General features: G+C 48.5%; 1 protein-coding gene across 1 annotated transcript in view; it reads right to left on the reverse strand.

The window, feature by feature from the left end:
* The window catches only part of GABBR1 (gamma-aminobutyric acid type B receptor subunit 1), a 172,191-nt gene that overhangs the window by 55,417 nt on the left and 101,698 nt on the right, over nt 1-15,076 (reverse strand). Inside the window, exons 4-6 of the mRNA XM_083600595.1 lie at nt 14,057-14,260; nt 11,976-12,164; nt 9,260-9,292 (exon numbers count right to left, since the gene is read on the reverse strand). Of these exons, the coding sequence (XP_083456721.1) occupies nt 9,260-9,292; nt 11,976-12,164; nt 14,057-14,260 (426 nt within the window). The remainder of the gene's footprint in view (nt 1-9,259; nt 9,293-11,975; nt 12,165-14,056; nt 14,261-15,076) is intronic.

Consider the following 15,076-nt stretch of genomic DNA (forward strand, 5'->3'; position numbering starts at 1 on the left):
TGCGACTGGATCCCACCCCAAAACAAGCGAGAGCCTGGAAGTGCCCGTAATCTAACCTCTGCGTAAGCTGGGCGCAAGCAAATGAGGACAAATGCTGAATAAACGGATCGTCTGGAGGCAAAGCAGAGAGAGCAGGGAAGAGAGGAGAGGAGATGGGAGAAGCTTTGTGGAGGAGATGTACAGAGATGGGGGGGGGGCAGGGGAGGAGGAAGAGGAGAAAAGGCAGATGGGATCGATCAAAACAGTTGATACCGAGGGAGAAGCAGAGGCGCAGTCTGAGATGTGCGGAGGACACAAGGAACAGCTGAATGAAGGACAGGGGTTCACAGCCATCGGGGCAGGGTGTGGGGAGCAAAGGGATCCCAGCCCCACATGCAGACGGAGCTCCATCTAAGGGGTGCACCATGCTTCTCAACTTCCAGCTGACCAGAAGAAACTCTTTCTATATATTAGTTCAGCAACAGATAAAGTGGTGGTGGTGGGGACCTGATGTGAAAACAAGCTAAAAGCAGTTGCTTTGAACTGCATCAGATCTGTTCCCTTTCCTGCTGTGTGTGGGGCGGGCGGGGGGAAAGAACAGTTTTCTGGTTTAGAATAGAGACACTGGGGGTCAGGATTCCTAGATTCACTGGAAGGGGAGCCCAGATGATACAACGATGGTGGTACACGTGTGTGTGTGTGTGTGTGTGTGTGTGTGTGTGTTTGGTGGTACTGGTAGAGGGGCGCGCGCGCACTGTGAAGTCCTCGGCTCTTTTCCCAGCTTTGGGGAACGGGGAGGAGGTGGTGTATGTCACCAGCTCCCCTCCCTGCTGGCTGCTGACATTTTCCTGGCACGGAGACATGCGGAGGTGGCTGGGAAAGGAACGGAAGCAAAGAAAGGAATAAAGAGCTTCCCTGCAGATCAATGTACTTTCACCAGCCGCTCACTGGGGTTCACCCCCGGCGGGGAAACGGAGTCTCGGGGAGAGGAAAGGGCACGCACAGAAGAAAACAGGGAGGGGGGAGGGAGGGGAAGTGGAAGCAGAAAAGAGCAATTCTTGGTTCTCCAAATCTCCCTATTCTCACCCATCAGGGTGTAGGGATAACCAACGTGGCGCCCGCCTGGTGTTGCTGAACTACAACTCCCATCAGAGGCAGCATAGCCAACAGTCAGGAATGAATGGAATTGTAGTCCACAAACCACCAGAGGGCACCTCATTGGCTACGCCTGCCCTAAGTTAGCCTTCCCTCCTCACCCTTCCCTGGCTGTTTTGGACTACAACTCCCATCAGCCCCAGTCTTTGGAAACTGCATTTCAAAACATCTGGAGGTAGCCAGGTTGGTGCAGGTTGCCCTGAACCCTACTAATCTTTCAAGGAAACCAGGGGTTTGGGGTGTCCTCCCAGAGTTAGGAATAGGACATCTTCCCAGAGGGACAAGGTGCCTTGCTTTTCCCACATGCACCCAGAAGAACATAATGGACTGACTCTTAACATAGCTGGAGGGAGACGTACAGGGGCCTCCCATATTTATTTTAGGGCCTAGAAGAAAGTTTTAAGTGCCATCTCCAAAATAAAGGTAAAGGTACCCCTGATTGTTAGGTCCAGTTGTGGACGACTCTGGGGTTGCACACTCATCTTGCTCTATAGGTCAAGGGAGCCACCGTTTGTCCGCAGACAGCTTCCGGGTCATGTGGCCAGCATGACTAAGTCACTTCTGGCGAACCAGAGCAGTGCACGGAAACGCCGTTTATCTTCCCGCCAGAGCAGTACCTATTTATCTACTTGCACTTTGACGTGCTTTCGAACTGCTAGGTTGGCAGGAGCAGGGACTGAACAACGGGAGCTCACCCCGTCGCGGGGATTCGAACCTCCAACCTTCTGATTGGCAAGTCCTAGGCTCTGTGGTTTAACCCTCACTGCCACCCGCGTCCAAAATACTTTTAAAGCACATCTATGGGCCCAAAGCTATGGTCTGCCATCACCACCTCTGGGCAAAAAAATTAGAGCCTCTCAAAAGCCCAACAAGTAGGTCACTTGGCAGGCCGCTTGCCCCTCTAAAGACCTGTGCAATCACTTAGATCTTCAGCTGCTGGGTCAGATGGCACGACTGGGGTGCAGCATAACATAAGGTAAGTTACATCAGCACTATTGCCACCATATGAATATATGGTAAAGAAAATATGAAGTGGGTACCCAAACACATCTTTGTGCCAGAGGTGGGTCATAGATCTCAAGAAGCTGAGGACTACTGACTTAGATCATCTAGGGAACTTTTATTCATGGGACCCCACCCGACAGAATACGAGGCCGGTGACCCCAAATGGGCCTTTTTTCCAGCATAGCTCCTGCATCATGGAATGCCCTATCCCTCTGCCATATGTGAAATAGCATGATCCAGTGGCTTCCAATGTCTTGTGAAGACATTTTCTTCATTTGCCTAGAATTTCCCTGACCCACAAGAATCTCTTGTTTCCGAATTCCTGCTTTAACCTGCCCCTGGTTTTTATCTGTTTTCATACCGACGGTTTACTGCTTTCAGTATGCTGTTTTACAGTTTTTAATGTTATTTTTGTACACCACTTAGGGATTTATTTATTTATTTTAGATATATAAAATATCGTGCAGGTTAGGAATGCTTTTAAATACAATACAATGAATTTTAAAAGTGATATGAAACAACATAGTGCTTACTCATCCCTGGCAGAGGATGACGAATTTTCAGAGAGAGGCAGTCACATGGGTCTGTGGTGGTCTTTAAAACCCCAAAGGACGGATGCCAAAAGAGAGGCAAACAGCCCATGAAAAACAAGGTGGTTACCTCATTGCTTGGTATTCAGTAATCTGATGTCATTACCTAAATGGATGGACACATTCTGGCCGGGAAGGAAGAGGTCATTTTGCTGCTTTTTGGCCTAGGCAAGCCACACACTCGATAACCGTGTGGGAAGGGGGACAAGAAGACACCTAGAATCATCCCCTGCCCATGTCCTTCTTGTAGCTCCTTGAGAAGTCCCATCTCACAATAAGAGGGACAGTACTGCAGGTAAGAGAAGCTGATGCATCTACCTGGCGGCGTTTGTTTGAACGCATTAGCTGTTGATGGGGAGCCCAACCACTAGGGAAGCTGGCTCCTGAAGGAAAAGGCTGTGAAACCAAAGCACGTTTGATGTGAAAATGCCATTTCCAAAAACAGCCTTCCCATAGCATGTATATATATATAAATCTGCGCTCCAGCTGGAACGTATACAGTTTCATGCATTAATAACCTCAAGGCTCAGTTATTGCAAGGCTTGGGCCTGGTCTGGAGGCTGCCACTTGTGCACCAGTCCAGATGGTGGCTAGACTGCTGGTGGGGGCAGACTATCGCTGGCACATTTCTCCAGAGCTTGAAAGCTTGCACCTGTATGCTGTCAGGCCACATCCCTTGAGCTTCATGGTTGAGTTGGCTTTCAAACCCAGGTCTCTGTAGCCCAAAACCCATCTCTGATATATGGCGGAAGCGAGCAGAATGGTATGCACCCTAATGGGCCATGACTGAGAAGTTTAACATATGGGTACTGGTCCTGATCTTTGTAGAGAAGAGAATATTACCAACTGCAGGCAGGGGAAGAGATGCATCTCAGCTGGTAGATCACCCGCTTTGAGGGCTTAGGGTCCCAGGTTCAGTCCCTGGCATTCTTGGGTTGGGTAAGACTTCTGCATGAAACCCTGGAAAGTCATGGGTGAGCTAGATGGAGCAATGGTCCGATTCAATATCAGACAGCTTCCAGTGACCTTCCAGTGCCTACATGCTTTCTTTTAGCCAACGCAGTGCATCAGAGCTTCTAGGGGGAAAGACAGGCTCAAGCCTCCCCACCCCCTGATCTTTTCCCGTCTTAGAAAACTTTCTATTTTGTACACATTCCTGCTCAGGTTTCCATATCTGGCATTACGAGGCTGATGGTGGTGTGCATCTTAAGAGACATTTCCCAGAACATGGACTACTGCAATGCGCTCTACGTGGGGCTACCTTTGAAGGTGACCCGGAAACTACAACTAATCCAGAATGCGGCAGCTAGACTGGTGACTGGGAGCGGCCGCCGAGACCACATAACACCGGTCTTGAAAGACCAACATTGGCTCCCAGTATGTTTCTGAGCACAGTTCAAAGTGTTGGTGCTTTAAAGCCCTAAATGGCCTCGGTCCAGTATATCTGAAGGAGCGTCTCCACCCCCATCGTTCAGCCCAGACACTGAGGTCCAGCGCCGAGGGCCTTCTGGCGGTTCCCCTGCTGCGAGAAGTTACAGGGAACCAGGCAGAGGGCCTTCTCGGTAGTGGCACCCACCCTGTGGAACACCCTCCCACCAGATGTCAAAGAGAACAACTAGTACTAGACTTTTAGAAAACATCTGAAGGCAGCCCTGTTTAGAGAAGCTTTTAATGTTTGATGCATTATTGTATTTTAATCTTTTGTTGGAAGCCGGCCAGAGTGGCTGGGGAAGCCCAGCCAGATGGGCAGGGTATAAATAATAAATTATTATTATTATTATTATTATTATTATTATTATTATTATTATTAACATTCCATGTGGATCCTCAGAGCGAGAAGGGTCGCAAACGCAGACACCCACACGCCTTGAAAATGGGATTGTGAAAGGCAAAAGATTTATACGATCTGAAGAGAAACCAGCCCAATTTTGATCTCATGGACAACACCCCAAAGACCTCAGGTTCAAAGCTCCACAGCACTAGTAGCCTGTCTGAACGGCAGGGAGCAGCAGTGTTGGAGGGGAGCAGGTAAAAAATTGCCCCGACTCAAAGAACCTTGACTCGTAAATCTAACACGGACTCCGATGGCAGCGTTGGCTAGTGCCCATTGGGACTGGTAGGGCAGAAAGCAGGGAACCAGCCAGTAGGTGGCGCTAGAGCCAATGCGAGGTGGAGCCGACTTATTCACCTCCTTCCGGTTGATTTCTAAGGAGGAGGAAGCTGACAGGCAGTGCTGTCATTCCCTGGAACAAAATCATAGAATCATAGAGTTGGAAGGGACCACAAGGGCCCTCTTGTCCACCCCCTGCAATGCTGTGGGAAGTTAGAAGGCAGGCAGGTCAGGCTGGCCAAGGCCAGATTGAAGCTATTAGGGCAGTGCCCCATATCCCTACTGGATCAGCCTCCACTGTTTGAGGGATAAGTTAAGGATTAAGAACATATAGAACCATAGAGTTGGAAAGGACCCCCCCCCCACAAGGATCATCTAGTCCCCACACCCTGCAATGCAGGAATACAGTGGTACCTCGGGTTAAGAACTTAATTCGTTCCGGAGGTCCGCTCTTAACCTGAACAGCAGCAGCAGGAGGCCCCCATTAGCTAAAGTGGTGCTTCAAGTTAAGAACAGTTTCAGGTTAAGAACGGACCTCTGGAATGAATTAAGTACTTAACCCGAGGTACCACTGTATTTTATTTTTAAAAGACAACTGAAGGCGGCCCTGTTTAGGGAAGTTTTTAATGTGTGACGCTGTATTGTTTTAAATATTCAGTTGGAAGTTGCCCAGAGTGGCTAGGGAAACCCAGCCAGATGGGCGGGGGATATAAATAATAATAATAATAATAATAATAATAATAATAATAATAATCAGGCAATGAGAAAGCCTCCCTCTAGGCCTGAGACTCTTGAACTCTGCTGCCTCTCAGGATACACAACAGCAGCTTCCCTTGCTGTCTGGAGCCCACCTGGGTGAAGATACCCAGCGAGAAGCTATAGAGCAACCCTGGCGTCTTCCATACCAGTTCCCGGTGACTTTGGGGTGGGGGTTGCACGTGAACAATGTGTGTCAAGAGACTCAAAACCAGAGAGCTTCTGACGGGTGAGAGGAGAAAAGGAGCCGATCTGACTTTTGACAGCATAAAGAATGACCCAAAGGGAAAGAACAGAGGAAGTGGCGTCATGACAAGAAGACTCAGGCTTGATGGAGAGACGAAGTGTGCATGCAGATGGGCCCCGATGGAGACAGTCTGGCCACATCAGCGGCGGCGGCTGCTCTGTTAAGCACCGCCAATCATCAAGGATTCTGGGCAGGTGTGCCCCACATTGGGGGGGAGGGGAGAAACGGACTCTTGCCCTTGAAAGCAACAGTTGAGGTGCATCAGTGACACATGGGGAACACTGAGTGCTGGCCGGTACAGAAACTGGGGTGAGTAGAGGGAGGGAAAGGTTTTTTACCCTTTAGGCTTTTTTCAGCTTGAGTCACAGCATGAAACTGATTTTGCAGCCAACCCCCCCGAAATGCCCTTAAAACCAGGGGAGACAGAACATTATGGAAAGGTAAGCACACGTCGAAAGAGAGACGCTGGTGCTTTCGGATGCATGGATGAGAGATAGTTTTAAAGCGGAACGGTTAAGATGTTGGCTTGAGAAAAGGGAGTAAAAGGTAAAGGGACCCCTGGCCATTAGGTCCAGTCGTGACCGACTCTGTGGTTGCGGCACTCATCTCGCTTTATTGGCCGAGGGAGCCGGCGTTTGTCCGCAGACAGCTTCTGGGTCGTGTGGCCAGCATGACTAAGCCGCTTCTGGCGAACCAGAGCAGCACACGGAAACACCGTTTACCTTCCCGCCGGAGTGGTACCTTTTTATCTACTTGCACTTTGACGTGCCTTCAGATCTGCTAGGTTGGCAGGAGCAGGGACCGAGCAACAGGAGCTCACCCCGTCACGGGGATTCGAACCACTGACCTTCTGATCAGCAAGTCCTAGGCTCTGTGGTTTAACCCACAGCGCCACCCGCGTCCCGAGAAAAGGGAGAGCCGGGTTCAAATTGATGCTCAGTCATGGACTTCACGGGATGACCTTGGGCCAGGCACTCTCGATCAGGCGAACCTACCTCGCAGAGCTGTTGTGAAGATAAAGTGGGCTGATCCTGAACTCCTTGGGGAGGAAGGGTGGGGGCTACACTTAGGTAAAATGAGTGCCATGTTTTCTAACCCATAAGCCATCCTGTATCCTAGATTTCATTATTATTTTATTAGTTTTTGTGTGTTAGCCACCCTTCACTATAAGGTTCCCAGAGTGGGTTACAACAACGAAATATACAATTTTTAAAAGAAAGTAAAACTATTTTGATTCTAAAACCAGTAAAACTGTTCCGAATGGAACCGAGCAGTATAAATTCAGCCAAAGACAGGCACCCCACAAAACAAAGTAACTTCACTATCACAGGCCAGGGTAAAGATGCCTATGAATTGACCAAGGTCAATCAGCTGTGAAGGAAAGGCACTCTTTGTGTGCTCAGAGGTTAACACCCACAATTTTTCATGTTCCATGTCACATCTGTACTGTTCATCTTCTCACAGAACTACAATTCCCAGAGTGGTTTAACAACCAGCCTCTCTTCCCTGCGGAGCTCTGTGAGAAGAAGAAGAAGAGTTTGGATTTGATATCCCGCTTTATCACTACCCAAAGGAGTCTCCAAGCGCCTAACATTCTCCTTTCCCTTCCTCCCCCACAACAAACACTCTGTGAGGTGAGTGGGGCTGAGAGACTTCAGAGAAGTGTGACTGGCCCAAGGTCACCCAGCAGCTGCATGTGGAGGAGCGGGGAATCGAACCCGGTTCCCCAGATTACGAGTCTACCGCTCTTAACCACTACACCACATTGGCTCCCTGCGAGGGGAACAGGGGGTCTCCTAACAACTCTCAGCACCCTTAACAAACTACAGTTCCCAGGATTCCTTGGGGAGAAGCCATGACTGTTAAAGTGCAGATGTGTGCACCAAAATCCTCTCTTCTTTGTAGCTAGTTATGGTGAAAGAAACGGCACCTGCCACTGCAATCTGATGTAGAGCCTTCCCTTTGGGGTGGTAGCTTTCATTTATTAAATTGCAAAGGCCTGTTTCTGCACTCAAGGAGTAAAGTGGGGAGAGTTCCCTGAAACGTATCGTTTCAGGCTGTGTGTGATGTATCAGTATATTTGAATACTGCCTCTTCCCCTTTCTCTCTCTCTCTCTCTCACACACACCTCAACCTCCCTGCATGTGAAAATCTAGCCTATCAGGAGGAAGGTTTCCACCAAGCCTTCTCTTTGATCTACAGTATTTGTATATACAGTGGTACCTCGGGTTAAGTACTTAATTCGTTCCGGAGGTCTGTTCTTAACCTGAAACTGTTCTTAACCTGAAGCACCACTTTAGCTAATGGGGCCTCCTGCTGCTGCCGCACCGCCAGAGCACAATTTCTGTTCTCATCCTGAGGCAAAGTTCTTAACGTGAAGCACTATTTCTGAGTGTGTAACCTGAAGCGTATGTAACCTGAAGTGTATGTAACCCGAGGTACCACTGTACAAGGAATGCTTCGCCCTGCCAGCATGGAGGAGCATTGAAAATGCACCCCCTCCACTCTCAGCCTTTAATGGAATTGCCCACAAAGAGCTTTTAACACTTACCATTTTACTGGTAAGAGAAAGTATTTAAGCAGATTGATTTGGATGCGGTGGGTTCATTTTTAAAGGCAGATAAATCAGTCGTCTACAAATTCTCCCATTGGGCCTTCTTTCCTCTGCGAACTTTGACCACAGCAACAGTGCTTGTGGCCAGCCTGGTGCAGAGATGGGGAACATGTAGCTCTCTACTTGTTGTTGGACTTCAATTCCCACCAGCCTCAGCAAGCATGGCCAGCGGTCAGGAACGATGGGAGCTGTAGTCTAGCAACATTTGGCGAGTCCCTTCTCTGCCCTAGCAAAAGGGACACAAGACTGAGCCGGCGTTTTAACTCCCATCTTCTCCCTAAAACAACCGCTTGCCTATTCCTTCTCCTTGCTTGTTATCTCTGCCACGTTACCAACCTGCTACTTTCGCTTGGTCCAAGAAGAGCTCTGAGCTGCGTGTCATTCCAGCAAGGGGATGTAGGTCAGCCTGGGATTAGGGAGGGATGTGGAATCTGTACGTACTCCCTCGTGATGCTAACGCACCTTCCTTTCTACATGAGAGGGCGGCAGGGCCCTCCTCCAGACGTCTACTCAAATGTAAGGTTTGCTGAGTTCAGTGGGACTTGCTGCCAGGCAGGCGTGTGTACAAGTTTGCAGCCTGAGTCTCACTACTGGGTTCAGGATCCCAGTGGGGCAGGGAGGGGCGTCAAAGCTCTGTTTACTATCGGGTCCCTTAGGGTCAGCTGGAGTTGGCTGCAAGAAGCGAAGGCACCTGTTTGTCACAAGGAAAACCACACAAGATTCGGCAAAGCGGAAGGGTGAAGGCGAGACATCTTTGCAGATGTGGGAGAGCAAGGGGGAAGGGCAGTCAGAACACAACTCACCTGATCCAGGTGTGTAAACAGGAGGTCGCCACACTGTGGAAGGGAGCAAGGTAGAAAAAGCAATCAGAACCAAAAGAGAGGTCTGTCCCCAATATTAGGCAAACTGAGGCAACTGCCTCAGGCCATGGGCGTGGCAAATTTTCACCCCAGGGGCCTCCGTGAGCTTTTTTGCCCACACACCCAGTTCTTGTGGGGTGATGCAGAGCATCCACCCCACCCCATGCTTCCCTTTGAGGAAGAGGTCCTTTGTCAGAGCAAGGCATTCTGGGTAAGTTGGCCTGGGAGAGTGTCTGAACCACCACTGGTGGTTTTTTCACAGCAGGTAAGGTTTTTTTTTAAATAGAAATTTTAATTAAGTTTGTAAGGACAGATTAAATGATGCAGAATTGAAGGGACTCTTATCATCCTGTCAGCACAATTAAAAATACCTAGGATCATAAACCTTAATTGATTTAATTGGTATATAAATCTGCTTTAATGGATCACTCAGACATGTCCCAGCTGCAATCCCAAAGTGCGAACGTCTATTATTAAGACTGAGGATGAAGTTCCTGCTTATTTTTGGAAGCTGTTTTGGTTTTGGTGTGTTAAGGACAACCTTCTTCCATATGGTCCTCCTTCCCCCACATGCTCTGTTCAACTTCTGAGGCCTTGCTCCAAGTACCACTTCGTATGAAACACAGTCAGCAGCCACCAGGAGCAGGGCCTTTTTGGTATCAGCCCCACTCCATAGATGTCATGACCCCGGACCCTGGGCCTTTGCAGTGTGCTGCAGAATACTCAACGCCATGAGATTCAGGCTTCTTCCTCAGTGAGGGAGAACCATCAGTACACATTTCCAGGAGCCTCCTGGCCAGATAACACAGCAACACCACCACCCTCATAGTCCACAGCTGTTTCTCCCGCTCCTCAACTCTGCGGAAGTCAATGATTGAAAAGTCAGACGAAGGCCAGTATAAGGAGACTTCCTCTGTGGAAAGTGTACTATGTGTTCAGTTGGTTTTAGCTCCCAGCTTGGTACATAAGAGCTCCAGTGACTCTTGGAGCTGTCCAAGGTCCTGATTTTCTCTGCTTTCTGTCGAAGAGAGTTTCTGACCAGACTTGGCCTGCTTTGATCCAGCCTGTTCGGGAGTGACTTGGCTTTGCCGACCTAGACTGGACATTACCTGCTTGACCTGGCCTTGCCTGTCTTGACTTAACTTCACTGGGTACAACCCATTTTCCCTTTGAGGTTCAAGAGCCTACGGGACTGGATAATGGGATGTGTACTCAAAATAAAAAATTATCCGGGTCCAACACTTCGTCCTTTTTAGAGTCTGTCCGAGACATGGCTGGTCCAGAAGGCCTGTAATTGATTGCTCTCTTTACTTTGTTATTTTTGAGATATTTACCACCATAACTAATGTTTTACTTGATGACATTTGATGCCCTTGCAATTTTATATTGCCTCTTTTAAACTAACTGCACGACGGGCTCTTATGAAAGCCTCTGTGAATTCCACTTTGTGGGAAGGGCAAGATATAAGGAAGCTCATAATCTTGGCAAAAGTCCTATTATGCCAACCAATATGCCTCTGCCAGGACAGAGATGCCAAGAGAATGGCTATAATGGGCCAAAGTGGTGAGCCCTTCTTCATTCTTTGTCTGGCTCTTCCCCTTTGACCTTACCTCCTTGGGTGACCCTGATGGGAGTACGAGACTGTGAATTCTGTACCCCAGGAATAGGGAGACTGCCACCCTCCAGGTGATGGGAATCCAACAATACATGGGGGCTCACAAGTTTCCCATCCCTGCTATACACTTTCAGCCTCTGTCAATGGTGCAAATTTACAACAGCCATCTATTGTGTGGCCACCAGTTTCTGAGCACAATCCAGGGGACTAGAGGCTTTCCTGAACCCCACCCCCAGTTCTTTCCATACCAAAGCCTTTCTCATAACCTCATTCTTGCAACTCATCTCCTATATATTTTGGAAAGTCGCTTGCTTGTTTGGCATGCATCTGCACATTTCTTAAGACACCATAACCAAATATTCCATGATGATTCCTGAGATCCAGGAGCAGGTTCTTGTCTATGTTTAGATACAATTGGTCACTCTTTTTAATCAAGCCTGACCCTATCAAACCTGCACTGATTTTAATCACCAGTATAAAAGCTGCACTGATCTTTAGTTTTCTTGAAATTCCCAAGCAAGTGCCTTATATTCCAGAGTGGTTCCCCCCCCCCATAGAAATACCATTTCATTCCTTACTCTCTCAGCAGAGAATAGGAACAAGAGCCAGAGTGCATCATGTACCAAAAAAGTATCAAACATAGCTGTTTGTAGTGTTAATTCTAAGCCCATTATAACTATATATTTTAAAAATTCCTGGAAACTTCTGCTAGAGTCACAGATCCACACACTTTTTTTCCTGAGTGAGAACTTTCTGCTCCAAATATAGCTATGGGTGTCCACAGGAATTTTCCCGGGGATGCTGATCGTGAAAGTAAAGTACCGGTAAAATACTGAAAGGGGAGCAGCTGGCCAGCTTCTCACCAAAAAAGAGGGAATAATAGCACCTGTGCTTTTTTTGTTGCATAAACCATAATCTAGGGGTTATGGTTCAATTATTGGGGGTGTGTGTGTGTGCAATTGTCGTTGTCGTCCCCCAACCCAGGACATCTATCCATTTGCCCTGATCCCACCACTCCACCCGCTGTCCTGCTTTGTGACTTACATTCGCAGACAGGCTTGGAGGAACTCCAGCGGCCCACCTTGGTGCAGTTGCTACGTGGGCTGCCCACCAGGTGGAAGCCAGGATTGCAGCGATACTCCACCCAGGTGCCCTCCACAGGCACCCGCTCAATCGCCCGGACATGCACTTGTCCGTTCTCTAGGCTCAGATGCATCTTGGGACAGGTGCGCACTGCAGGGGAAAAGAAAGAAGCAGTCGTTTGAGAAGCACGGCCCAATTACTAGAGTACGTAGCTTGGCTTGGTAGCATAAGTATACCTGAAGGGGTGTCTCCACCCTCATCGTTCAACCCAGACACTGAGGTCCAGCGCTGAGGGTCTTCTGGTGGTTCCCTCACTGCAAAAAGTCAGGTTACAGGGAACCAGGCAGAGGACCTTCTCAGTAGTGGGGCCCGCCTTGTGGAACGCCCTCCCACCAGATGTCAAGGAAATAAACAACTATCTGGCTTTTAGAAGACATCTGAAGGCAGCCCTGTTCAGGGAAGTTTTTAATGACTGATGTTTTAATGTATTTTTAATATTTTGTTGGAAGCTGCCCAGAGTGGCTGGGGAAACCCAGCCAGATGGGCGGGGTACAAATAAATTATTATTATTATTATTATTATTATTATTATTATTATTATTATTATTATATTAGAGCTATTTACACCTGGATATCATGTGACCCCGTTGAATCAAGGAGAGCTCCCCAGCCACACACCTACGCCTTCAGGATGTCAGGTACGGGACTTCCCATCTCCCTTCTGGTGGCTCACCCATAAGAATTAACAAGTGTTTGGTAGATTTATGGTCTTTTTATTACAGCATTCTGTGACCAGCACAAACAGGCAACTCTCTGCAAAGACATTAGTTGCCTACTCCGACTCCTCCTTGCAATTTCCGCAGCAAGGAGTGCGCCAAACAGAAGTCTCCCCCCCCCCCACGTTTCCTTTGTTCTCTGACATGCTTGGACCTCTGAGTTTGGGGGGAGGGAGGGGATTCCCTCCCACTCTTGAACGATATATTGCCCATCTGCCCCCTCCCTTCTGGTTGCTTAGCTACTATCGCAAAGCTGGGCAGCTCCTCTCTCAACTGTGCAGCTTGCATGTCTGCCTGTCTCCTTGCTATTCCGCCTGGCCTTTAATTTGAATTCAGCCTGATCTCTTATTTCCCTTCTCTTCCCTCCCCCTCCCCTTTTATGAAGATCACCCGCTCTGAGACCCCACAGCTAATTCTCCCCTGGCCTCCTCGCTGGCCCAAGTAGGACCAATTCAGCCAGCTAGCCCTGGGGATTATCTAATGCTTATTTCCCCTAAACTGATCTCTGAATTTTGAATTTTATTGTTATTCATGTTTTTATACTGTATTTTATGCTGATTTTACAATTAAGTGTTTTAACGTTGTTGTTAGCCGCCCTGAGCCCGGTTTTTGAACTGGGAAGGGCGAGGTATAAATAAATTATTATTATTATTATTATTATTATTATTATTATTATTATTATTCTGGAGACACTGGAAGCAAAGGGGGTGGGCGAATATTCCCCTTCCTCTTCTGTTAGGATCTGATCTTCCTGCGATTGCATTCCCCAATCTTCCGATTCAGACCAGCCCCTGACACAGGAGGGGTGGCATCCCATCCAAAGCAGGTAAATCCCCGGCCTCAGGAGCTACCAGACCACTTGCCAAGATTCAGATTCAGCTTAACTGACCCTCATCCAACTCATTGCTAAGTGTGGACAGTGGTTCAGCCCCTCTCCGCAGCCTGGCCTAGCTCTGGGGGCAAGCAGAAAGACATGCATGGCAATAACTGTTATGTACTGAAGTTCTCACCCTGGGCCAGCAGGGGGATACTGTAGATATGCAAATAAAGGATCGAAACTGACATTCAGTGATTGGATAGTTTTAGAAAATTGTTACAGTTACATTGTACTGGAGCTCTATATAAGCAGGCTGACTGAACCCTTCAGTTCAGTTCTGTTCTGGCCTGTGAATAAACAAGAGCTGTTTGAAGAATCGCTGTGTCGTCTGATATGTTCACCCACAACTCAACAATAACAACTCTTCCCCCTCTGCCACATGGGACTCACAGCAGCGGCTCTCGACTTCACTGTCCGTCCAGGTGCCGTTGGACAGGCACTTCCGCACTTTGGGCCCCACGATCTCGCGCTCGGGCCGGCACACGTATTCAATCTCATAGTCAAAGGGCAGGAAGCGGGCACTCTGGACCTGTTCGCGAGTCAAGCCTCGGTAGCGGATGCCGCCATCCCAAGGAGGGAAGATGAGTTTGCAGCCTGGGAGGGGAGAGGGAGAAGAAGAGGTGGAGGGAAGGGGGGAAGGCAAGGTAGAGGAGGGGGAAAAGAAGAAGGGAACAATTCAATTTTATTTTATTTTAAGCAGTGATCAGCACTAGTTTATAAGCAGCCTGCATCATGAGAGTCTGTGTGCTGTACTGCTTAGGATCTTGGAGGCCTGAGTTCAAATCTTGATTCAGCCACAAAGCTTTTCGGGTGACCTGGGGCCTATCATTTTTTGACCCTACATAACTCCATTCTTATCCATTCTTAAGGAAATCAGCCCTGAGGACAGAGCCTGAAGCTGAGGCTCCAATACTTTGGCCACCTCATGAGAAGAGAAGCCTCCTTGGAAAAGATGTTGGGAAAGATGGAGGGCACAAGGAGAAGGGGACGACAGAGGACGAGATGGTGGGACAGTGTTCTCGAAACTACCAGCATGAGTTTGACCAAACTGCGGGAGGCAGTGGAAGACAGGAGTGCCTGGCGGGCTCTGGTCCATGGGGTCACGAAGAGTTGGACACGACTAAATGACTAAACAACAACAACAACAAACTCCACAAGGCTGTTGTGAGAACCGAAAGCACATGTTTTCATTCATATATGCCACCTTATGGAATCTTATGGAATGAAAATAATAACTTGCTTCTTTGGAGATTTTAAAGCAGAGGTTGGATAGCCATCTTTCATAGATGCTTTAGCTGAGATTCCTGCATTGCAGGGGGTTGGACTAGACAGCGGTTCTCAACCTGTTGGTCCCCAGATGTTGTTGGACTACAACTCCCATCATCCCTGAGCTCTGGCTTGCTAGCTAGG

The sequence above is a fragment of the Podarcis filfolensis genome, assembly GCF_964270895.1.
Source record: "Podarcis filfolensis genome assembly, chromosome: 2".
In the NCBI taxonomy this organism is placed as follows: Eukaryota; Metazoa; Chordata; class Lepidosauria; order Squamata; family Lacertidae; genus Podarcis; species Podarcis filfolensis.